Below are 26,622 nucleotides of genomic sequence, written 5' to 3'. Positions count from 1 at the left end.
TTGGGGACAGTGCTCCTCTCTGCTGACCCTGGGCTGGTCCTCTACTGTAGAAAAATAGTCCCTGGATTGCTTCAGCTAGCCCACAGCTGGGAGATGGGCTTTGTGCCCACCTCTAAGATAACGGGAAATTAAAACCTAGAACTGGGGACTTAGCCTTTGTTACCAAGTGACAATACGTTACTAACCCATCACATTAGTGCACTCTCAGGGAACTCCTCTTTGTAAGGCCATCAATGGTTTCATTAGATCCAAAGAATCTAGTTTTAAAAAATTAATGGTCCCTGATATTATTTGATACTGTCTTTTTCATAAAATTTCTCCTCTGGAGACGTTACTGTCTCCTCATTTTACTTAGAGAACTCTTTTTTATCTTTTCTTTATTCTAGCAAGGTTTTTATTCTGCCTGTCCCTTAAATTTCAATGCTGTGGGGAAAGCAGACCTCACTTCCATCTCTCTTCTCTTCTAATAAATTATTTTTAGATCGTGTTCTTCAAATGAACCAGCTTATCTTCACAGCAAATATTCCAATTGGCTTTCATTTTACATCCTTACCAGGTCTCTGGTGTTCTTCTTGGCATCTCTGGTGAGGGGGAATAAAGGGATAAAAGCTAGCTCTCGACTTCTCCATCCAGGAGAAATTCAGAAAGTTGAGCCAAGTAGAGTCCTGTTATGATGAAACTCAAGCAGATGATACCCAGCATTCTGGGGATGGGTAGAATTTAGGAAGAAGTTTGGATCAGGTCATCAGGGCATGATATACTGATGAAGAAAAATGTACTCACTGTGTTCAGTGGGATACAATGGATTCTTTATTTAGCTATCGTAAAGGAAAATATGTAATTTGTGACATACCACTCGAGGGAAAGTCTGGAATGTGCTGAGTTCCCAGTGAGTTTGGGGGCTTTTAAAAATTGGAGCATATTCACTGTGCATGGCGATAGATTCCGTGAAGTCTACCATGTACTCTGACTCTGCTCACTCCGCTTTCTCTTTCCTCCTACTGTTTCTACCCATTTCCCTAGACAGACTTAGGTTTCGTTTTCATGTCAGATCTATAAAAAATGATTTTTTTTTCAAAATATAGGATCTGTAACTGACGGAAAACATGATATTTGTCTATCTGTGTCTGATGTATTTTGCTTAATATGACGATCTTCATTGTATCCATTGCCTGTAACTGACATGACTTTGTTCTTCCTTATGGCTGAACACATCTCTGCTATGTATGTGCGCCACATTTTCTGCCCACCTGTTGATGTGTCCTGCTGGTTCTGTGACTTGCCTATAATGGATAATGCGACAATACACATAGGTAACTCTTACGGAATATTGACCTAGAGTCCTCCAGGCGGATATGGAGGAGTGATATAACTGGCCTTTTAAAACATCCCTTCTTCCATGGTCTCTGATTCATGTGGCTTATTCACGCAGCACTCTCTCTCACTTTCAGGGCTCATTTTCTATCACCCCCATCCTGTAGTCTGAAAGGAGTGCATAGCTAATTTTATCTTTTTTTTTTTTAAAATGGATTTCTAATATTTTTCAGTTGTCAGAACACAACTGTGGAAGACATTTACGGGCTCTGGCCTATCTTAACATCAACTAACCCTTGATGAGTTTCTTCTACCGGGAGACAGGTGTGATGAGCGACCAGCAGCTGGGTCATACCAATGTTTTTTTTTTTTTAAAGCATGATTGTCACAGGTGAAAGAATTGAACAATGGAATCCAGAGAGGGAGTCTAATCTGGTTCATATCCGCCAAGCTCTTCAAACTCAGTTTCTTTTTTTTATACAGTTAAGGGAATATTGCTAATTTCCTAAAGTATGAGTGGTATTAGGTGAAAATATCAAAAATTCGACTAGCCATGTGAAGAGTTATCACCTTGAAGTCAGCTTAGGTTAACCAGGAGAATGTTAAAAGCAGATATCCTGGCTCAGAGATATTGTGAAAGACTGAGGGTCAGAGGTGGTGGATGACGTCAGCGAAGCAGCATTTTACAGCTGTGCCAGGGCAGTTGGACACATGAACTCACAGTGGCTGTGACTGCAGGCACAAGACCTGTGCATGATAAGGCCAGAACTCCCAGCACGGATGAAGGAGGGGCCAGCAAGTCCTTTCCCTAGCTAAGAAGCTATTGCTAATTGTTGGCTGCTGTGAGGAGAGTCAGTTTCTCCAGGGATGTGGCCCCAGATAGGTGTCCCAGCCGCAGCAGATGGCCCTACATCCATGGAATGCTGGCAGCACTAAGTGGACTCACTATGTTTAAAGAAGAACATATGGGTTTGGGAAAGAAAAAGAGATGGGAAGATGTGAGAGAAATTGGAGGGGAGGAGATGGAGGTGGAATGGTCAGAAACACAATGTATTCATGGAGGAAACTCTCAAACAGTTTTCAAAAGCAAAAATATCGTTGAAGAGGATTAGGCTGAGTGGCTGGGTCCTGTCTTCTCATAGCTCTCTCTCTCTCTCTCTCTCTCTCTCTCTCTCTCTCTCTCTCTCTCTCTCTCTCTCTCTCTCTCATTAAACAACAACCTCTTCTCCATGAAGAGGATCACTATTTTCTGCCTAGATCCCTGGGCAGAGAAACGAATGAATTCTTGTTTATCTTTTAAGGCAAATTTAAGCTTGGCTCTTTTTCTTTTTCTTTTCTTGCTTTACTCCTCTTTATCATTTTAAGCGAAGTTGAGCTTATAGAATAGCCCATTCATCTCCCTTCTCCTTCCTTCCTTCCTTCCTTCCTTCCTTCCTTCCTTCCTTCCTTCCTTCCCATTCTTAAGATCTATTAAACATAAATTCATACAGTTTAGAAATCATAAGCTTAAAGTTTTGGAAACTAGAGAAGCCCTGAAAAATTTCCCTGCCTACTCTCTGATGTTTTTAGTTGAGGACATTATAGTTGAGGAATGGGACATGGAACCAGATTTGGGCATCCAGTTTCTACCTCATTCCTCTATGTCTGTCTTAGAGAAGAAATGGGAGAAGGACCTCTATTCCTTCCTTCACAGGCTGTGTGTTTGTCTTTTCCTTGTGAAGGTTCCTAAAACCAACAGAGAGGTAAATCGTGATTATCTTTCAATCCACTCACCAACAAACAGCTGGCTGTAGAGTTCCAGGCGGGTGTGACCTTCCGTCGGGGCCTTTCGGATCTGCTGGGGCAGGCGATCCACCTGGAGACTGGCCTGTTTGACATTCCTCTCTGCAGTGACCCGATGCCACTGGTCATCATTGAGAGGAGAAGGCGACCTCACCACAATCTCCACTGGCCCGTTTCCGACATCAAATGAAAAGGACACTTCTGTGGCAGCTGGAGGAGCAGAAAGTATGAAAGATACATGAGCATATTTCTCCCAGATACCAAAATAACAGCAGATTGCAGAGGAATGTTACACAGGTCAGTGGCAAAACCACTGGAGGAAAGATAAATATGAATTCATTATTTTCACTAACCAAGAAGAAGGAAACAAATTGCTCTTGCGGGGACAGTGGTTCTATGTGCCAGGCATGCATTTATTCAATTTCCTTATTTACGACTTAGAAGATTTCTAAGACGTTACCATCATCAACTCTTTCCAGATGAGAACACTGAAGCCCAGTGAAAATGGCAGTATGGTATACTCGTTGACAAAGGTGCAGCGGTGGCTCTAGGTGCAGCGGTGGCTCTCGTATCTCTGTGGCAACCAAGAACTCCCTAATTGTTGGACTTAACTTCTGCTCAACCATGGAAAACCATGGTTGGTACTGGAAGTTCAGCAGTACCCCGGGTTAGTGAAGTCTCAGAGCTTGAGGAGAGCCTCAAGAGGTTACTGTGGAGCTAAAATTGCTGCCTTACTAGCTCAGCACAAATGCTAACTGCATTCTAACTACGTACCCTTCCACCTACAAACAAGCAGAGTTCTCATCAAAGAAGCCTCTCTTTGTGGCAGATGGGGACATTGCAGAAAACCAGAAGTTGTTCAAATGCAGGGAGTAGCAGGAGGTGGGGTGTCCAGCCCCACTTGATATGTCCACAACACAACTCCTGCACCTAAGGCTCAGGGAACTTTGAAGAAGAGGGCAGAAACATTACAGGAGTCAGAGGACACAGAGGCCTGTTTTAAGAGTGTGTCTCCTAGAAATAGCAGGGAAGCTAGGCCTGTGATACCACTACAATACGGCTGCCTAATTAGGACCTGAACAATCACAACACCAATAGATGCCTCATGGGGCCCCACCTCTAGACAAAGAACTATAGTCAAATAGGGTATGTCAAGAGTGGTGGAAACAGTCTTCCCCAGGGATGAGGCTTCTAATTCGTATCCAATACCAAGTGGCTAGCCCTGAAGTCATGTACAGACAAGCAACACTAATCAGACCCATCAGAAGGTATGTGAGGAGTGTATATATGTACATCCCCCCTCCCTCAATAACAGTTATAGAAAAAGAGGCCATGGATTTAAGAGGGATTTTGCTTTGTGTGTGATTGGGAGGGGTAGGAGGAAAGAAAGGGAAGGGGGATAATGATATAATTATATTCTATATGGGTGCTTTAGAAACTCCAGTACCTGGCCTAGACACTGGTATTTCCAAAAGCTCCCTGGGAAATATTACTGTGGAGTTAAAATTGAGAGCTATTGCTTTAAGAGAGCTTACAAAATTATTTCATTAATCTTCATAGTCCTTATTGAACATTAGTGTTATGAGTTTTATTCAGGCAATGGTGGTGACCAGCGTATTTCATTTGGACCACTAGTGGCTGTCTCAAAGGCTGCATAGCACTCTGGTAGCACAATGTCCCTCGGCAGGATGCTGCAAACCTTGGCTAGTCACATCCAGGATACTGGATCCTGCTCACCACCTCTCTGCCAGCACTGGCCACAAATCATTCTTGTTTGCAGAGATCTCCCCTGTCAACCCCGTTTTGCAACAAATCACCTGACAATAGATGAATGGGTTTGATGGTTGCTTTGTCAAATTTTGTTCTAAGCAGCTTTTTTTTTTATTTCAAATTTTAAGCTTTGTATGAGCTCCCTCAGTTGCCACCCAGGGCTTTATAAATACGTTTTGGATGTATATTTTTTCCTCGGGACTGGCAGGGGAGGAAGCTTTCCGCTGAAGCAGCACACACATCTCGTATTCCCTTAGGCTTGGAGAATTCTTTTTAGCATTAAAGATGTGGTATACCAGCAAGTTTCCCCAGCTTTGCATGCAGAGATATCCACCTCTCTACCCATCAAGAAGCCTTCTGCCTAATCTCTAAGCCGGTTAATTAAATATCTGTCATTTTTTTTTTCCCAGGGCTAATGGAAAATTCAGTTTCTTTGGGACAGTGTCACAAGCAATCAAACTTCTAATTTAAAAACCACAGTGGGCCAGATTCTCTCAGGGGCTCCCGTGTTCCCTGCCTCTGTGTGGGGGTCCCTGAAAAGTGGTAGTAACTTTATTGAGCTACAGGAATATTAGTTACAGAGCTCAATTTAATCAGTCTAATTGTACCAAGGAATTTTGGTCCTTCATGCCATTAGAAAGAGAACCTTCATTATAACACCTGCAGTGATTCCTTGCATAGTCCAGTAAAACGTCTCATTCAAATTAGAAGCCCCTGCCTCCAGGATCACCGTGAGAGACATAACATGCAGACTAGTGACCCCATCTCAGTTGCCATGGTAGTAGGATGGAAATGCAGGTAGACCATCACGTGGCTGCAGCCTCCCAGATCCTTCTTGGTGGGGCAGATACAGTGGATGGGGGAAAGTAGCCCAGGCTTCAGCTGAAATCTGTGCCTCTGTGGTGCACGTGAGCAGCTGCCTTCCTAAATGTGGGTCGCCAGAGCAGCAGGAGGACGAGGGCTCCTGGGTTAAGTGGGAAAGACTGCTTGGCTTTAAAGGAATCAACTGCCATCAGGGAAATAGAATTTAGTGATAAATTGAGTTTAACCCTCAGGTTCAACTTGAAGGGATAAACGCTGCTCTAATTTCCTCAGCTACTACACTTTTGCTATGACTAATTCTTGTCTGGGTCTTAAACTGTCACCATTTGGAGAAATCCTGAGCACCAGCAGATTCTGGGAAATGTCCTTCCTCTTTCATTCCTTTGGTCATGATAGGTCCCTGTCTATTCTCTTGTCCCCATCCTCTTTGGTTTTTGAACTAGTCTTATTTATTCTTTGAGAATTGCATACCTGCACACAATGATTTTTTGTACCCTGTCAACAGCTTCATGTCTTTAAAAACAAATATATATATATATATATATATATATATATATATATATATATATTCCACCAACTGGAGCATGGTCAGTTTACCAGGACCATACCTCTAAAGCAAACTGACTCTCCCTCCCAAGGCAGCCATCAACTATCAATGCCTCCCCGGCTGGGGCAGGGACTTGGATAGCTGGGGTTACTCCCTAACCAGCTGAGAAGTTGACTGGTTTTACACAGGAAAACACAGCAGCCTATGAAAGCAATGGTCCCGTCAAGTCCAGGAGACACTCTCTCCAGTCCTCGCCAACCGCTGACCCTCACAACCTTCCCATTCCCTCTTGTGTGATGTGCTCTAAGTCTTGAGGGGAGACGCTGTGATACAGACACCCATTTATGGATGAGCACACATGGTGGCCTTTGCTCTCTATTTGACCGGCTGAGAGTCTCCGAGTTAACTGCTATCCACTACACAAAGGAGCTTCTCTGAAGAGGTCTGAGAGCTGTGCTCATCCATAATCCCAGAGCTCATGCATGACCCCTGTGCTCATCCATAACTTCTGTGCCCATCCATGTACCCCATGTTCATGCATGACCCCTGCACTCATGCACGATCCCTGTGCTCTTCCATGACCCCTGCACCATCCATGACCCCGGCTTTTATTCATGACCCTGTGCTCATTCATGACACCTACACTCATATATGATCTCTACACTCAACCATGACCCCTGCACCCATCTACAACCCCTGCACTCATCCATGACCCCCGCACTCATCCGTGACCCCTGTGATGATCCATGACCCCTGCATTCATCCATGACCCCTGTGCTCATTCATGACCCCTGTGCTCATCCATGACCCCTGTGATGATCCATGACCCCTGCACCCATCTACAACCCCTGCACTCATCCATGACCCCTGTGCTTATCCATGACTCCTAAACTCATTCATGACCCTTGTGCTCATCCATGACCCCTGTGATGATCCATGACCCCTGAGCTCATCCATGACCCCTGTGCTCATTCATGACCCCTATGCTCATCCATGACCCTTGTGCTCTTAACAGCAAACCTTTATTCTAGAGAAGGAAGAAAGTTTTCCAGGACCTGGCTATTGCTGCTCACTCCCATGAGGGTACAGTAAGAGGGGCTCAAGCCCAGGGCTGTCACAAATAGTGCAGTTCCAGGACCTTCTCTTCCTGCTCTGCTGTGAAAGATGAAAGCGAAGGGAAGGGCTTTTCCCTCTCAGTCACTCAATGTCAGCTGTCCTGACACCACTAAGGGACTCCTTTGAGAAATCCCTTCTCTTAGACAGCCAGCCAGTGTGTTTTAAAAGCTTCGAGCATTCAGTTTGTGGCTGATTGCCCTTGGCCTTCTGGGTGAGAGCAACTGACATTTCCAGAAAGATAATTACAGAGAGAGTCAGTGAGTGAATAAAGGGAGGCAGCAGCGAAGACACCGGAGCCAGTGACACCGCTCAGTTAATGTGTGTCTTCACTCGGAGGCTGAAGTGCTGCCCTGCCTGTCTCCATCTGTAGGAAAGGATTTTTTTATATAATAAAGATATTTCCAGAAACCAGCATTTGAGGATTGGGTCACATATAGCATGACTCACCGGAAAGCATGCAGATAGCAAGCGTGAATGATTGCCTTGCCAGGAGTGTTGAAGACTGGTTAGGTTTTTTTGTTTTTGTTTGTTTTTGTTTTTGTTTTTGTTTTCCTTCTCTTCAAGTGAATAAGTTGCTTGGCCACAGTTTCATGAAGCAGGCGGGGGCTCCTGGGTCAGTGACAATGGACTTGTGGTAATAATACAGCAGGCAGCATGAGCTTCAGGCTCATCCTGCTTTCCCATGCTCCTACCCCAAGGTCCCAGGGTCAGCCGGGTGGGTGCTGCACATGAAGTGAGCTGCCTGCTGCACAGTGGAGGACACTACACTAAGAAAACCTGGATCTTTCAAGGCGCTGTTAGCAAACCTGCCTCGTTTTGGGCCTTGGAGAGACACTGGTCATTATTATCCTGGTCATGAGACAAATCTAGCGTCTGCCTTGGGGGGAAGGCACCTTCTCTGTCTTCTACATCTCTCTGTTCACCCTCATAACCGTAAAGGTATAAACAGGCCACCATGCCCCCCTTCTCAGAAGACAGGCAGAATGGGAGGAACCCTGGAGAATTTTCTCTTATCAATTAGTTACTTCTGGATTTTTTTTTTTCGAAGAATGGACGTTTGTCAGTCCGAGCCTTCAGGGAAATAAGGGATGAGGGATCCCCATTCCAGACACAAAGGCTGAGAGTCGGCTTCTATTTAGGTCAAGTAGAACCTCGCCTTGCTCCCTGCCAGGAGCCCACTGAGGATGGAACATATATCATTCTCTCCTGGCCAATGCAACATGACTGGGATCTTCCGGGAGAGATTTCTTAGCCCATGAAAAGGAAAAAAGTAATTCCCTTCAAGCCCCTTGATGTTAGGTAGAAGTTTGTGTGTGCTAAAACTGGTAAAACCATTTTACAAACATCAGACATACCGAGGAGAAACAGAGAGAGCAATGAGATTTCTCCCGGTCCTTGCTGACAATATCCAGCTCTCATATAATTCCCAGAGTTATAGAGCTCAGGATTTTCTTCTTTTTTAATAAGTCAATATTTTTAGAGTAACATTTTACAGATTGAAAAGATTATGTGCCTGTGAGTTCAGGTGCCCTCAGAGGGTAGAGGCGGCAAGGGCCCTGTTGTTGGAGTCGCAGGTGGTTGTGAGCTGATACCTTTAGTTTCCTTAGAGTCTTTGTATCCAGAACATGGCTGCAACCACTGATCCAGAAAAACCACAATCTTCTGTCAAATTACATTCTAGAACAATCTCTAAGAGATTCTAAGAAATAAATGAAACACAGCTGGTTTTCATCATAGTTTTAGATACTAAATCATCACAGGGAGGAAAGAGAAATACTGAAAGAAACGTACCAGGTGGCATACTGCCAAAGGAATAGAATAGGTGGCAGGAAGGTGGATAAAACTGGGCCACCGCTCTGTGCACCTTAAAATAGTGAGCCGAAAAAACAGAGCTGTGGGTAGCTCTTCCTGCAGCTCCCCCTCCTGCCATTGAAGACTAATTCCAGCAGGTGGCGCTGTGCGAACTCATTCTAGCGTTCCTTTCCTCAAGCAAATGACTGCAGACTCACAATGCTAAGTGATGAATGGAACCCGGTCCACAGGGCAGCCCCTTGGGTTGAATTCGGCCAGCAGGTGAGGTAACATTTAGATAACAGATGCAAAGAATCAATTGGGGATATCAGAGAAAAGACAGGGAAAGGTGCACAGAGCTGCCAGGCTACCTCTGGGATCGTTTTTTTTTTTTTTTTTTCTGTAGGAAAATGGACTCCAAAGAGTGGCCCTGTGCGGAACTTCACCCTATTCATACGGAGAAACTGATCATTGGTGCAACAAACAATTGAGAAACGCGTGAGATACTTGAGAAAGCCATGAGAAAGGTCAGGAAGGCTGAAAGTCAGGCCACTGTGGGATTCAGAGAGAGGTAGAGAAGGAGAAAGCAGTGAAGAGGCTGTCTGGTCCCACCTAAGGCCAGCCGCCCCTCCATCGTGACGCACACTAATCCTTCTTCCTGGTCAGGGGCGCGCACTAGCCATTTTCCCCTCTCTACTGCAGCCTTCCACATGAAGACGCTCACAACTCTACTCCGCACAGCCTCATCACCACAAAGCAGCCCGTTTCTATTTACCTACCAGTTTCTTCTTTTCCTTATCAAATGCCTCGAAAGAACTTCCGCTGCTCAGCATGCCTGCTCCCCATTTGTTGAACTCTCATCGTGCAAGGCTTCCTTCCTCCTTAACCACAGCTGAAGTTTTGCTCCTTCCTTAGGGCGGTGCTGCTTGCTCTTCCCTCTACGGATGTAGTTCTGTAAGCTTTTCCCTACTTCTCTGCCCACAACTCACCACACCCAGCATGCTGACTTTAAACACTCTATGTTAAATAGCAAAGAACTCTCAACTCCTTTTCCCTCTTTTACCTTGATTTTACAGATGATAGCTTGTATAACTATCTGACAGAACAGGTCTGTGCCCATTTGTGACTTCCTTAAAGCAGAGGATTTTCTAATGGGGTTATTTTTCTCTCCTCAGAACAATGCTTGCCAAAGAGCTCACACTTAACATTTTGCGAATCAATGAATGAAAGAACAGGAGGCAAACACTTATAGTAACATTACCCCCAAAGAGGGAACACCAGACATTTCCAATGTCACTGAACATTTGGAATAGCACTGGGGATTCCACAAGCATCTTTGCTAAGATGCTTAAGAGCACAAAGTAACTGGGTGAAGATTCCCTCAGCCCCCCACAGAGCATCTCTGTCTGTTGGAAGAAACTGCCTGTCAGTGCTTGGGGAGCAATGACTTGCCTCATGTAAATACTTAAGTCTGTATTTTGTTAAATCAACTGATTCAGAGGGATGCGGTCCTGGACTCCTGCTTTAAGAAGCACTGAGGACTTCACATTTTCTTTTGTGGATTTGCTAGTATGTAGGAATCTTTTGCATGACTAGAAAAGTTTAAATAACTGTGTAGCAAAGATTACGTTTGCTCTTCACGGTCTAGAGGAATGACTGTCAGAGCTGAGAAGGGCGAGGAAGCAGGGAAGAGGGAGCGGTTTAATGGGGAAAAGTGTTTCTCTTCACAGGAGAAAGGCTTTTTAATGTTCAAAAGCACAGGAAAAAAAACTATTGTTAACATTAATTTAAAATCTCAAAATAGCTAAGAGAAAGGGTTTTGAATAGTATCCCCACCTCCACGCTAATACAAGTCTGGGTGACAGAGATATGAATCTCTCTAGCCGTTACATACTACATACATGTATTGAAATACCATGCACTCTGCCATATATAGGCTTCATCACTAGGTATTAAAATCTTAGTTTAAAAAACTTAGTAAGTTTTTATATTTAATCTTTCTTTTAAAAACGTCTGCACTTTGCCCTCAACTTTAGGAAGATAATATCTAGACTCTTGGGATTTCCTGCCTGGTAAGGGTTTCTTTGTTTGTTTGGGATGTTTGAGTTATATCAGAGACTTAACACTGTGATTCAGAATGGAGCCCGGTTATACCAAATAATATCCGACTGTTTCAGATAGATCAACAGTTCTATGTGTTGATGTTGCACTAATGGCCAGGGCACTGTTGAGGCCCTTTAAGGAAAGCTATTTATTCCTAAAAGAACAGAATCTACTTCTGGATGGAGGGGTGCTATTGAATTGTATCCTCCCTTAAGAGTTATCCCTGTTGGGTTGGTTAATCACCTGGCCAAGGGACCATTCATCAGGAAGGTTGATTCACCATAAGCCATGTTCAAGAGTTGGGAGGAATAATTACTCCATCAATGAGGTAATACACGTCTCCTTCCTAAAATTTCTACCCCTAGTTGTAGTCATGTGTAGAGCCGGAGCCATGTGGATAGATTAATGTGACTTGAGACTGCTCACTCTTCTGAACTGTTCAGAAAAGGGTAACTTTTCTTCCATATATATATATATATATATATATATATATATATATTCCCATTTTTGTTTTTAATACTTGTCAAACCACAGTCATATTATCTGGGATACTCTGCCCTTTCTCATTTTTTTCCATTGGTGCTATTACCTCCCCTTCCTTCTGCCATGTGGCTACTTACAAATGATATGATTTTCAGTCTGCTTCTCGGTCTTCCTCCTCCGAGCAGCTGCCTAAATTTACAGCTTGCCTGCCCTGGGGTTTTCCTTTTAAACTCTAATAAATTTGTCCTTGAGCTTCCTTCTCAGCCTGTTCTTAAATTCTTTTCTTAACAAGACTATAATCTTTGAGAGGAGACCCCAGTTTCTTCACAACATATATAGAACATAGTGTAACTTTGGGTTAGGTAATTCCATCATCTGAGGGGCTGGAAACTGGGTAGACATATGAGTACTTCATCATTCCTACATAAGAGAGTCAAAAAACACAGGACACAGAGGCTCAGGGAAGCCTTCTCACGCACAACTACAGGAAGGAAATACGTTCCTGACTCTACAGGGAGGAGGCGACCAGAGGCTCAGTCTCTGAGGCTGTTTCCTGAACTCTGCACTCTGTCCGTCTCCATCCTCATTCTTCCCTTCTAAGCGCAGCAACCCCCGAGCACAGCGGCCTTTTATGAGTTCCACACCTATTCCAGAGAGCTACCGAATCTGGGACGTGCTGGGAATCCATGCTTGCCAATGATGTCAGGAGCGGGTGTGACTTTATGGAAATGCTTGTCTTTGCCGTTTGTCAGTTGGTTCTAGCTGCATAACCTCCAAATTCTCAACACTTCAATTCAGAGACACACCATGGATGGGCCTGATAAAATTAAAAAACTAAAGATTTCAGAGAACGTACTTCGACCTCCAGTCTCACCCTGGCTGGCTAGATGCCGATCGAGGCTGTAAGCCATTAGATTCCAGTAGTAACAAAGTGTAGAGGTTTTCCTTTCCTAACTTTACCTCACTGGCTTTTATACAAACATTTTTTCCTTTTTGCTTTGTCAGTTTGTGAATGTAGAGAATTTTAAAGCCATCCATACATATATGCACCAGAAAAAAAAAGGTGTTCAACATATCTGAAATTGAACATGAGCCAGGAATATTTATTTGAAGATTTTTTTGGAAATTCTTCAAGGAAATTCTCAGAGCTTAAGAATCAATGTTATAAACTTGCTTTAAGTTCTTCCATATCCTGATAACCTCTTGAGTACGAGAAATATTTCTCTTCATGTATCATAGCCTTTAAGGTTTTTTATATAGCTGAAAATCCAACTTTACAAACAAAGGCCTCTGCAGAGTAGAGGGAATGAGGCACCATCAGACAGGCGGAGGTGGACTGTTGCCTTTAAAATGCAAAGCCTTTCTAATTTTAGTTTGCTCTATGCATTTAGCCACCTCTGAGAAAGAACTTTTTGAATATTAATGGACCCATGTGATTTAAAGATAAAAAAATCAATCGAAAATGATACGTGGCTTGAAACAATACTGCGTGCCTGGTGTAGGACAGGCAGTGGGTGTCTGACATCCACCAGGATGGAGTGGGCACAAGCATCAGTGCTGGCCAGAGAGGGTTCAGATGTGGCCGAATGGCTGGAAGGCCCAGATGGTAACTCCGGGGTTACAGTGTTTGTAATAAAGGGAGATGTAGCTTCTTCAGACAAACTGTTAAGCCAGATGCCTAAAGATTCCCTAGGTATAGAAAATGCTATGACTCGAGAAGGTAAACATCAGGGAAGTAGTCCTCTTGACACTACACAGGGTTTTTTGTTGTTGTTATTTCTGTTTTGTTTTTTTTTTTTTCAAACAGAAATACTTCCTGAAAGATACTGGCTTTCATACAACATAATGGGTAATTTGTGGTGTGTTCAAGGTGATGGCGGAGATAGGAGGCTGATTAAATGGCCTGGGAGAGTTTAAATCAAAAGGATCAAGGGATTTGAGGTGGAAAAGAAGAAACCGAACCAAGAGCTGAAGGAACTCACTAACAGAGTGAGGTCGTCTCCTCATGGAGGTTAGGGGAAGACAGCATTTTAGATGATGAATTGACTATAACATTTAAGTGACTGATATGTGGATGATTGTTCTGATGGAGAGATTGATAATGAGGAGGAGACAAAGTCAAGAAAAAGTCAGGATGAGAGGATAGATAGGCTTTGGGAGGAGACGACTGCTCATGAGAGCTCTGGATAAGTCTACCAGAGAAGGGTGGTCAGGGCGATGTCTGTTTCCTTGTTGCCATGAGCTGAGTTTCCACCTTGTAGGTCACCTTTGTTCTGTAGCATCCCCCTCCCCCATTTTCAGAAAACTCTTTTAATATTCATCCAGTAAGACTGCAGACAAGGTTTTTTCTAGAAAAAAATTCTAAAGGCATTCAGTAAAGATGTATATTCTCCGTGCTACAGACTCACAGCACAAAATCAGACTTGTGTTTTGTTTGCCATTGGAGCAGCAAATGCACTGATGCCATAGAGTGCAACAGCGCTGGGTGATGTGGGAAATCAAAATCACAGTGTGGGTCAACACAGACTCCAAACGTAAGTGGTGAGACATGAGTGGGTGTTAACACCAGCTGACAGCCCAACATGGACTGGAGAACTCCACCCTACCTCTTGATGAAAAGCTACAGGCAATTAATGAGTGCCCAGAGAGGCGAATCGGTCTTCCCCAGGGAAGAGCTTCCAATTGGTTCTCCATTCCCAAGTGGTTAGCCCTATAAACATAAATCCCTATCTATCTATCTATCTATCTATCTATCTATCTATCTATCTATCTATCTATCTATCTACCTACCTACCTACCTATCATCTATCTATCTATCTATCTATCTATCTATCTATCTATCTATCTATCATCTATCTATCATCTATCTATCTATCTATCTATCTATCTATCTATCTCTCTATCATCTATCATCTATCTATCATCTATCTATCTATCTATCTATCTATCTATCTATCTATCTATCTATCATCTATCTATCTACCTAACTACCTATCTATCATCTATCTATCTATCTATCTATCTATCTATCTATCTACCTACCTATCTATCTATCATCTATCTATCTATCTATCTATCTCTCTATCTCTCTATCATCTATCATCTATCTATCTATCTATCTATCTATTATCTATCTATCTATCTATCTATCTATCTATCTATCTATCTATCTATATCTATCTCTCTATCATCTATCTATCATCTCTCATCTATCTATCTATCTATCCATCTATCTATCTATCTATCTATCTATCTATCTATCTATCTATCATCCATCTATCTATCTATCTATCTATCATCTATCTATCTATCATCTATCTGTATGTCTGTCTGTCTAAATGGAAGATGTATTTACATTTATTATATGTATAATAATATTAAGGAAAAAGAACAATAGAGAATAATGCATGGCTTGGAGGTAGAGGAAGGGGAACAGTGTTGTGGGGGTAGGATATGAAAATAGGGATTGAAGATAATCAAAGTAAATTATACACATGTGTAAAATATCATAATTAAATCCAGTAGTTTATACAATTAATAAATTCTAATAAAATGGAAAAATTCTTTCTGCCTTTGAATCACAGCAAGAGAGATATAACTGATCTAAATTATTTTGTTCGTTTTTCACTAGTTATGATTATTTTAATTTGTTCTTAATCTTCTACCAGTATTGAGTATTAGAGGAACCTAGGGGTCAAATGTTAAAAATGCTAAGACTTTGAAGATCATTGTTGGAAGTTTCCTAGTATAAGTGTTCTGTGAAAGCTGTTTGAAGAGTTAGATCCTTGAGGTCATGTATTTGCACATCTGAGAAATGACAGAAAGCACTTCACCAACTCCCCATGGCTGTGTCAACCACACACTGCTTGAACAAAGCACTACTCTGGAAATTGAAACTGTTAAATAATGATAATGACCCCTCATAAGCACTCTTTGTTTTTGACCGTGTCTGCTGAGCACATAGCTTTCCTGTATATATTGCATAAATAAACATTTTGTCTCCCTAAAGTCGGCACATATAAAACATGGAAGAAGTCTTTTAGGACCAGTTTGTACACAGTTCAAACAGCCACATTTATGGTTTCTTTTCTGATTTAGTGAACTAAGGGGACATGATTTCTTCCTAGAATAGTTCCTTCGAGAGAGCAGTTTCAGGTCTGTTTAAGCTGGTTACCAACTTCTGCCTCAGGATGGCCCCACATACCTGCGCCATGTGCACTGATGGAGGAAGCTTGGGGCAAAGGTTCACCCATCAGCATCCCTGTTCTACTGGGTCATCCTACATAGCTCTTTTCCAGTACAGTCTCCTGTTCCATCATTCCCTCATGTGTCTGTTGCCATGGCACAAAAGCAAGAGTACCCTGCCTTTAAAACTCTTAGGTGGAAAGCCCACGAAGGAAGGCATGCAGTGTTGACTTCTGGCTTCCATATGTCTGTGAACACACACAACAATAGTATAGTATGTAGCATGATTTGCAGTATGCTATCGTGTTGTACACTAGAGAATTAGGAACAAAAATGGGAATACTGAAGTTTGTAAAAAAATATGAGTTAAGCTCATGTTTTCTTCTGGAAGTTTTTTTTTTTTTTTAGATTTCACATTGAGATTTTTGATCTACTTAGGATTGATTTGTATGCAGAGTATTTGATATGAGTTAAATTTTAGTCTTCTACATGTGGCTTCTAGTTTTCCCAGTATTATTTGTTGAAGATGCTGTCTTTTCTCCAGTATGTATTTTTTGACTTCTTTATCAAATATCAGATGGCTATAACTAGGCACACATATTTGGATCTTCTATTTTGGTCCATTGATCTACACGTTCGTTTTGGTGCTAGTACCATGCTGTTTTCATGACTATAGCTCTGTAACTTAGCTCTAAGTCTGGTATAGAGATGTTTCCAGCATATCCATTTTGCTCAGGATTCCTGGGATCTTTTGTGGTTCCATGAACAATCCAGGGTCACTGGAGGCCCTTCCATTTTTAAAGTCTTTGTTAATCTTTCTTCAGAGATTTAAAGTTTTAAAATATGCAGCCCTATATACTTTCTGAAATCCCAAGTGGCAACCCCTAAACATATGAGCAGTACTGATGAACTCAGGGAGCTATATGTGCATTTGACACAAAATAATTAAAGGAGAAGTTATGGATTTGAATAGGAGGTGGGAGAGCACAGGTGGACTTGGACAGGGGAGACTGTAGGGTGGGAATGATGTAAATGGTACTCACGTATGACATTTAAAAATTGAATAAGAGAGAGCTAAGCCCAGCAACAGGAATTTTCTGGTAAAAGGAATACTTAGTAGTTGAGGTGCCATCTTCAACAATCATTTTAAACCTATGCCCCATTTGCTGATGTAATAGCACATTTATCTTCTTGCAGAAGGCCAAACTCCAGAAAATCAGACTAACTTGTTAACAGCCTATAAGGATTCTTAAGAAGGCATATAACAAAAACATTAGCTTTATTTTATTGTTGTGCTTTAAATGTAAAATGTAATTCTTTCAAACTATATCCTTCTTCGGCATTTTGACGTGACCCTTGTCGCTAGTTAAAAATCACTGTTGTAGAACTTTAAAAAAACTGACATATGCTTCTAACATATTCTTATATGAAAATTGGGTCATGAAATTGTATGACTCACATAATCTCAGTTTTGCAGAGAAAATGTTATAAATGAATTGAAAAGTATTTAGAAATGTAGGCACCAAATGGTAATTCAAATATAATGGAATACAGAATTATAGTTTTTTAAAAGTCCTTTGCTTCTTTGGATTTTAAGTCATTTATCAACATAAAAACAATATTTGTATACTTTTAAAGTTCAGTCTAATAATATCCACTTTCCTTTGCAAAGATTGGTGGCATTTTAAGCAACTCAATTTTATCATTTTAACACGCATTTAATCAGGGCAATTAGTTAATCAAAATGCAGAGAACAAGATTTCATTTAAATCTAGACCCTAGAGGAATTTTAAATGAAACCGTTTCTTTATACTTCTAACTTTTAGAAACTTAAGAAAATTATAAAAAGAGTGGTTAAACCCTACCATGAAATATGTTTTAAATCAGATGTGATTTTTTTTTTTTTACTTAAATTGGCTAACAATGGGCTGGGGGTGTGTAGTACAGTTGGGGGGCATGCTAGGCAAATTAAGTCTCATAGTTCATTCTACAATCCCAACATATGGGATGACAAAGCAGAAGACCACAAGTTCAAGGTCACGAGGTCATTTTCTCTCACACATTGAGTTCTAGGCACGCTTGGGCTACATGAGACTCTGCCTCAAAGTAAAAGGCTAAAAACAAGGACGTGCTATTTTCAGAGTAAAATCCTCACAGGTCTTTAGCCAGCGTGTTCCAGTGTTAAACTAATGTATACAGGAAGCAAAACGCGGGACGAGCATAATTCACTGTTATAATTACACTCGACAGATATGCACCGCTTCTATTATTCATGGGCTCTGGTTGCACTCACCCAGAAAGACTTCATAGAATACTAAACATCCACACTCTTCATGAGAAGTCATTTGGAATTCGCATCAGTTCTCATCAGAGGAATCAAATTCAAAGATGCAGAAAACCAAATTTGATCATTTTAACACTATCCACACAGACAAGAAAAATGAATAATTTCCTAAGAGGCTCCGGGTCTAGTCAGCTTCCCCTTGTGAAACTAACACAGCTGTGTCAAGGGCCATTTCGTTAAAGAAAGGCATCTTCTGACTGCTTAGAGCCTCGGCTTTGTGATTTCCGGTCGCTTATGTGTGCCATGATTAACCTCCCCAACTTCTGTTCCTCACACTCTTCTGTCTCTGTAAAATGTCCCAAGCTTGTATTTATGTGCTTGCTGTCTTCAGGGTGAAAGCAAAGGCTGCATCTTCTGGAACCCTATTGGATTTCTTCAGGTGAAACTCAGGCTCACCTTCCAGGTGTCCTAAACCCTGTGGCTGCTCATTCTTCCTTAACGGTGTCCCTCAGTTACCCCACAGAACTGTTGTCCAGGCAGGAGCTGCATTTCAGGCCCCAGATATTTAAGTAGAGCCACATGACAAGTTTTAACCAAGAGACCAAGAACGAAAGAATGCGTGCTACTCTGAGCTAATGTGGTTAAGAAAGGAGAATGCAACGCCTGGACTCCATTTCTTTGCCTGCCAGATGGATTTGCATGTTTCCAGGCACTAGGACACAGGGGAACCACACCACAGAAGGAAGATGGACTTCTAATTCGCCCTGTGGAATCTCTTTATTGACTGGTGCATGGAAGCCATGGAGGTTCCCATCAAGCCGATGAAACTGGGTGTTTGTTATAGCAATTTACCTTATTCCAAAATAAGAATATCTCTTATTCCTAACTCTTTCATGACTTTATCAAATTTTCCCCATTTTAAAAAAGAGGACACCTTCCCAAATATTAGATTATCCTCCTCAGATGGCTAGAATTTTGATAACATGAAAGTGATATAATGATACTTTATTTCCAGTATAGAGTTTTAAATGAGAAGATGCAATTTTTCTTTAAAAACTGATGTTGAAATACTACATTTGAATGGATGAGTGGGATTTGTTAGGTATTATAGAACAAAGAAGCCTAGTGAGATCCCTTAGGGCAGAACAGAAGAAGTTGTCCTTGCGTCCCCAATGATTACAGGCCTGTGTTGTGAATACTCTAAGGTCCTATGAAAACACCTCATATTGACAAGTGTGCTGAGTACAAGCCCAAGATTTAGAAACATGGAAAGCAATTGCTTTGCTCTTCAGTATTGCCATTCTAGATCACGTGACCTCCAGACCCCAGGACCTATCCCCATTTGGCCCCTGCAGTTTGGAGGCCAATATTCTTTATGGTTGATTATGGAATTTGAGTGTTGTTTTTAGTGTTGCGTGTTTGTAGAAAAATACATTCCGTGCTCTGAACATCCAACTAAGAAACTTCCAGAATTCAATCTCCTTATAAATCAACTCAGAGATTTCTAGAATTCAATTTCCTTATAAATTAGAAAGTACCTACACTAGAAAATGAAAACAAAAATGATAAAATGAATGTGGCTGAGACCAAAATGAATGTTCTTTTCTTGAAAGTTTAGGAATATGTTTCAGCCATGACCTTAGCCTAATGTGCAATTATGAAGAAAGCTGTGATTGAGGGCACAGCCCTACCTTCTAGCCACTTTGGAGGCCCACGTGAGGAGGACTGTCAGTTCAAGGCTGCCTTGGTAGCACTGAGAGACTCTGTCTCAAAAAGTAAAGTAGAGGCTTGTGCTGAAGGTTGGCAGAGTGCTCTAGCTTGTGAGGGTTCCTGCTTGAGATTCCAGGTACGACTTAAACTTTTCTCTCTCCTCCGGGGACTGTTACTAATGGTAACCTTCTAATATCTGCAATGTATCTTTAAAAAAGACAAATCCCTAACTTTGTCGTTTCTGAAACCCTTTTCTAGGCTTTCTGGTTGGCTACTGTTTTCTTTAAAGATTTTAATGACATCATGTTGTCTCATGACTTGCAAAAAAAACGTCACGTCGTTGTACTCACCCTTCGCTGGCTTTGGCCTCTTGAGATATTTCTTGGTTTTGAGTTGTTTCAAGTAATCTATGCCAGTCACTCACTGTATTTAAATGAAGCTCAACCCCTGATTTATAGTATCTTCTCCTGTTTTATTTTAAAACCAGCTTTGAATTAATTGGTCCCGAGTGTCATCCTTGGCTGCGTCAGATTCCCTGCATTACTAATCCACACTGACTGGCTGCAGCGCTACCTCCTCTCCTGAAGCTCTTGTTTTTATGAAAATATTGAGCCTGCAGAGACACTGTTAACTCTTAGAATGGCAGATGGAAGGTCCCCGACCTTATTACAGCTTAACATTCACACTCCCCGGCCCACTTTTCTTGCCAATCTACTCCTTTATTACTGAGCAATAATGACACTCTGTTTTTCCCGTCTCTGCCTTAGAATGTGCAAATTCATGCTTGGCTTCTCCTTTAGTACGCCCCTGGTCTTCCGACTGTTCATAGGCAGATTGATGCTAGCCATAGTTTGTATGTGTGTGTGTGTGTGTGTGTGTGTGTGTGTGTGTGTGTGTGTGTACTATAATGTGCCCTAGTGTTCCAAAGGGAAAGATCTTATGAGTTATCACATATAGGAAATAATGGAGAAAACACTAAAATCAGAGCCAGTGAGATAGAAGGAAAAACTATTTCTCTGCATTACTGACATACGATTTATACTTTATCTAGACAGACACTATAAGAAAATATTCATTAATAAGAATGTCGGCTGTCTTCTAGGAAATGTACCAAACTGAGTGTTTTACAGAATTTTTATATTTTTAAGAAAATGAAGGCTACCTTATTTCTATTTTGTCTTTTAAATAAGAATGCAAAGAAAATAGAAAAACTTTTATATGATAAGGATCACCTAATCAGGAAAGAAGGGAGAATTCCAGAATAGGCAAACCAACAGACAGTCTCAGGAAAGGTGCTAGAGAATGCTTGTTGCGGGAGTTGGGTGAACTCACGCATCCAATGCACATGGGTCAGGAACATGTATGCAGCACAGAGAGGGTTGAAGAGCAAAATGAAAGCCACGGTCTTGCTGGTTTGAACATGATCTTACAAGGCATGAGAAATTATTATGACTTATAAAAACAGAATATTAGCATCAGATTTGTAGAACCTGTGCTGCATTGGGAAAGGCAGATGTCAAAAGGAAGGTACTGGAGGGAGGGACACACATTATGAGACATTGAGTCAAGGATCCAAGGATGTCAAGGGACAAAGCCATCCAGTGAGACAGAGAAAGGAGTTTGATGTTTCACTACCTTTGCGTTTATTTTTCCATCTACCTCACTGTAATAAGATAGAACCAATGCTTTGTTTAGTATTGCTCTGGTGTAAAGGCTCCAGGAGGAACAGCAATTTTCTGTTTCAATATACAGTGTTCTAGCAAGATAAACTGTCTGCCCAATATGGAGAGGGAAGTAAAACCTAATGATCACTTTGAATTTTCAAATATGGGTAACGCAGAGAACAATGATGTTAATGAGTAGGGAGCACAGGAGAAGGTGTTTGGGTGGAGACTGGACTTTTACTTTGATGTGCCCAGCTCAAAGATTCTTGGGGATCATTAGCATCACTTATAACCAAGCATCAATGGTAGCCACTGGAATTTCTACAAACACATATTATTAGTTCTGGGAAATATATCCTCTGGGTACCTCTAGGAGAGCTGCGAGTCACTGTAGGAACAGTGAAGGCCTCATTAATCATGCGTCTTCTGGGGACTGAAGGTGGGAAGTGACACGCACAGTTGGTGGCCACTGATGGGTCTGCAAAGCAGCGAAGGCTGGAAGGGCCTTTACAAATAGCCTAGCTTCAGCTGACTTCACATATGAACACAACACAGACTGGAAATGGCTTTGAACTGGTCTGCTGAGAATCCTGTTTTATTTTTTCTTTCTTATTTGGAAAGTCAAGTGTTTCATTAACATTTTGTCCTCTGAGATTATTCCCACAGCAAGATTTCTCATTTAGTTCAGCAAAACACACAAATGTCAGCGTTGAGCTGGATACATGTTTCCATATGTGTTCATGCTTCCAAATGTGTTCATTCCTTAGAGAAAGATAATTACTGACTACTTTGGGAGGAATCCTCTGTCGCAGTACAGAAGCAAGCGGAACAAGCCTACTAGCTCATGATGGAAAAAGGAGGCATCTGAGTGACATGGGTTGCCGTGTGAGTCTGCCAAAGAGCTGGGCTGTCTTCTGAAGATGCCCCAAAAGCATGGCGAGAGAAGTCAAGACCACAAATTCAACATCTGACCAACTTAGGAGGAATCACCAGTCTTGTCTGGAAAATGCCAGACTAGCAGGCATGGGTGGACCCTAAGGTAACAACAAAAATTCCATATCTAGGGGACAATTTCTTCTGAAATCTATCTTTGTCACTGCAACATACCTATGTCACATGTGCAAAGAACTTTCTTATCAGCTGAAAATAGTGAAGAAGTCAGGAAAAATACAATCCAATTCACATCTACTGATTATTTCTGTATACATCTCCCAATATTATTGACATGCAAATAGCTTTAATAAAATATCTTATCTTTAATCTATGCTAAGATTTTTTTAGTCATAATCCAAACTAGAAAACCCAGAACAAGAATTAGAAGAATTGAAAACATCTTCAAGTGTTGTGAGTAAATATTTATCACTTTAAATAATTTTTGAAAGGGTAATTCTTTTCTTACACATGGTAATGACCAGTCGGAGCTCCTCTGCAGATTTTGAATTCTGAATACAAAGTGAAGCCATAGGTATACACGCAAAAGGACAGAAATGCTCAAATTCATCCTAAATTCATGTCCATAGTCTGGGTTGGCTTGAATAGTTAAAAGGAAGAATCCAGGTATAAACACCTGGCTCGTATCAGCAAAAACCCATAGCATTTTAAGAAGCATTCTAAATAAGACCCGTAGCCTACAGCCCAGAAAGTGGAATTCCACATTCCTTGCTTCTACATGCATGAAACTCTTTTTAACATCGAAAAATTGCTCCAATTCTGAAGTAGTGGTACATGAATTGCCGTTAATTTACTGCTTCTGATTCATCCCGTTCTACACAGCGCAGAGCAATTTCTTCCGTAGCTTCCTAGAGCGCGTGTGCTGCCGAAGGCCGCACGCTGGAAACGAGCAGTTTTCTTTAATACCCCTGCCTAAGATTAGTAGGGCATTAGACTGCTGCCTCCACACTTCTCGAGTAAATATGTCTCTTAACGGCAGATATTTTCTCTGACTCATCCTGGTATCTGAGAAACCTCAAACTCGGAGAACACGGGAGCTTATGCTAAAGTTTTTCACAGTTTCTGATTGCTGCTCGTGTGACTGTTTCCTGTTCAATAATCATTCCCTTCAAAAATCTCATCTCTTTCATAAATTTCCTTTGAAACTTTGTTTAAATATCTTCTTTTGCCTTGAAAGAAGAACTTTATTTCTAGCAAACACTTCCTGCTGCTCATTATAGTTAGTTCACTTTAACAGGATCCTAATACACAACCTTCCGCATTGCAACAGCCGGTCCCAGGCTCCATACCCTGTGCCCGGAGCAGTGGGCCTACTCTTCCTTTCTCTGTGCTCTTTCTATGGCTTCGGAGTCCTCATTCAGCAGTGCCCTAGGATCCCTAGGATGCCCTAGGATGCCCTAGGATCCCTAGGATGCCCTAGGATGCCCTAAGATGCCCTAGGATGCCCTAGGATGCCCTAGGATGCCCTAGGATGCCCTAGGATCCCTAGGATGCCCTAGGATGCCCTAGGATCCCTAGGATGCCCTAGGATGCCCTAAGATGCCCTAGGATGCCCTAGGATGCCCTAGGATCCCTAGGATGCCCTAGGATCCCTAGGATGCCCTAGGATCCCTAGGATGCCCTAGGATGCCCTAGGATGCTCTAGGATGCATTTCTGACCTCTCATGGCTGTCATCATTGGAAGAGCTTCCTTGTGTAGACTGTTCCCTTCTCTCACGGTTAGAGATTTTGATAGTGATGTGGAGAACCTCAACCCTCTCCACAACCTTGACACATGCCTTCCATTCATTCCACTAGCATGGTCAGAACACGCACCTCTGATTTTCTTATCGCTCAGACCACTTTCCTGTGACATCTTAAACTCCAGCCGTTCAGCAACCATGCTCTGTACTCCTTTTTGCAAAAGCATTTTTCTTGGTTTGACCACCAGCTCTTCAATGACATCAATCTCATTCTCTGCTTAGATTTTTTCATGATGCTTTCTTAGAACAGCACCTCATTCATTCATTTTATTCAGTTAATGAATGTCTATTCAGTTCCTCCCATGTGTCAGGCATTGCTGTGGTCTTAGAAACATGTATGGACAGTGTGCTGGTGTGAGATAGAGCCACATCCATCTGACATGTCCACGCTACCTATGATGCTACAGTTTTTTTTTTTCTTTTGCATCCGGTACTGGATGTTCTGCCTTACTTATTTTGAGACTCGGTTAAAGTGATACCATTTCTCCAGAACTTTTTTCTTATTCTCCAGTAAGATACCTGGTACCCAGGGCAGCATGCTGTTTACACTTTGAATATTCATTTCATCCATTAATAATATTACTTTGATGCTGAGGGTGTAGGTCAGTGGTGGAGCACTTCTCTAGCGTGGGTGGAGTTGTGTGTTTCTTTTTTTTTTTTTTTTTTGGTTTTTCGAGACAGGGTGTCCCTGTAGTTTCTAGAGTCCCTGTAGTTTCTAGAGCCTGTCCTGGAACTAGCTCTTGTAGACCAGGCTGGCCTCGAACTCAAAGATCCGCCTGCCTCTGCCTCCAGAGTGCTGGGATTAAAGGCGTGCGCCACCACCGCCCGGCTGTGTGTTTGATTCTTAACACCACAAAAGCAAAGCAAAACAAAACAACATGCAAGCAAAATATTGTTTTACAACAACAGATATTGACAGTCTGACCCACGAGAATGGGTGTGATCTTGGGATAGAACTATAATACAGTATTCTTCTTGTGCTCTTTTGGTACATATATAGCATTCAATAAATACTGGCTAGACATGGATATTCATTTATATTTTGAATCAGGTTACACTTCCTGTTTTCCCAACAGGCACCCCGTTCCCTATCTTTAAACCTTTTCTTACACTGTCTCCTCCAGGAATTCCTTCTCTGACTCCTCCATCCAGCTAAACTACCTCCTCTGCCTGCTCTTTTCGATTCAACATGGTTTTTATTCATCCCCCTTTCCATTCTCAGAACTGCTTACATGCTTCTTTCTTGAAAGCTTTAATAACTTATGTCCATTGTTATCACTAATTTATCATGTTTAAAGAACCCGAACTATCATATCTAAAATCACCTGAGTAGGTGAGTGCCTCAGTTTCCTTCTCTGTAGAGTTTGGATAATTGTTTTTGTATGAAATCTCAAAGAATTGTATCATAAACTTCACAACAGTGCCTGCTACTTAGAAAGCGCCCAACAAATTTACAAGAGCAACAACAACAGAAGCTCCGGTTTACATGGAGACTGCCTGGGTGGTGGCCTGTGCTGCCTTGGGCCTTCTTTCATTTGACCATTTTCCCCATTGCTCTCTGGTGCCACAATGCTCACGTCACCCATGCCAGCCTTCTCAGAGGATCTCTCTCTCTCAGTCTCCCCCTGGTCTCTGACCTCTCCTCTTTGTTGCAAGACTTTCCCTACAGTATATACATATAGTCACATCTCTTCCAACTTCAAACAAAAGAATAATGAATACAATCATTTTTCTCTGAGCCCCAAGTCCATTTCCATTCACTTCAGCGGCGGCTTAATAAATTTGTTTTTGCAGTGTTGGAGATCTAACCTGTGGCTTTGCACATGCTAGGCAAGTGATCCATGCTGAGCCATATCCCCAACCTTCCCTTACTGGTTGATAATGACGAGTCCATATCAAGTCTAACAGCGACTTCATGACATTGGCCTAGCGGCTTCTCAGTAGTATCTAACTCCTTTGTATTCATCTCTGAACTTCTATGAAGTCTCCAGGACATCATTATCATTGTCTCTGACTTACGTCATTTATTTGTCATCCCTGAGCTTGGGTGGCTTTTCATTCTTGCACATCTTGCCTCTTTCTCTACATCTCTGTTTTAGGCACTCTCATCTAGATACTGAGTACACAAAATTCTCTTTTCTCTACACTAGGCTCCATCATTCTTTCATGATCTCAATACAGGCCATCGCTTCTTATTTGATGCTCTAGTTTGGTTTACCTTCTAAAAGCATGGATATTGGAGTCTTAGTTCCCAATGGCTGTGGAAGATGAAATGGGACCTTAAAGGTCTAATGGTGAGTCCCTAGGTCACTGAGAACATACCAGAAGAAGGGAATATTGACTTTCTGGAATAAGTTA

At 41.8% G+C, this 26,622-nt stretch overlaps 1 protein-coding gene across 1 annotated transcript in view; it reads right to left on the bottom strand.

The window, feature by feature from the left end:
- Positions 1-26,622, bottom strand: part of Cntnap2 (contactin associated protein 2) — a 1,482,107-nt gene that overhangs the window by 248,173 nt on the left and 1,207,312 nt on the right. Inside the window, exon 17 of the mRNA XM_042054579.1 lies at positions 3,088-3,306. Coding sequence (XP_041910513.1) covers positions 3,088-3,306 — 219 coding nt within the window. The remainder of the gene's footprint in view (positions 1-3,087; positions 3,307-26,622) is intronic.

The sequence above is a fragment of the Arvicola amphibius genome, chromosome 2 (assembly GCF_903992535.2).
Source record: "Arvicola amphibius chromosome 2, mArvAmp1.2, whole genome shotgun sequence".
Taxonomy (NCBI): Eukaryota; Metazoa; Chordata; class Mammalia; order Rodentia; family Cricetidae; genus Arvicola; species Arvicola amphibius.
The sequence above is the reverse complement of the archived record's forward strand: the minus strand, read 5'-3'. Positions and strand labels throughout refer to the sequence as shown.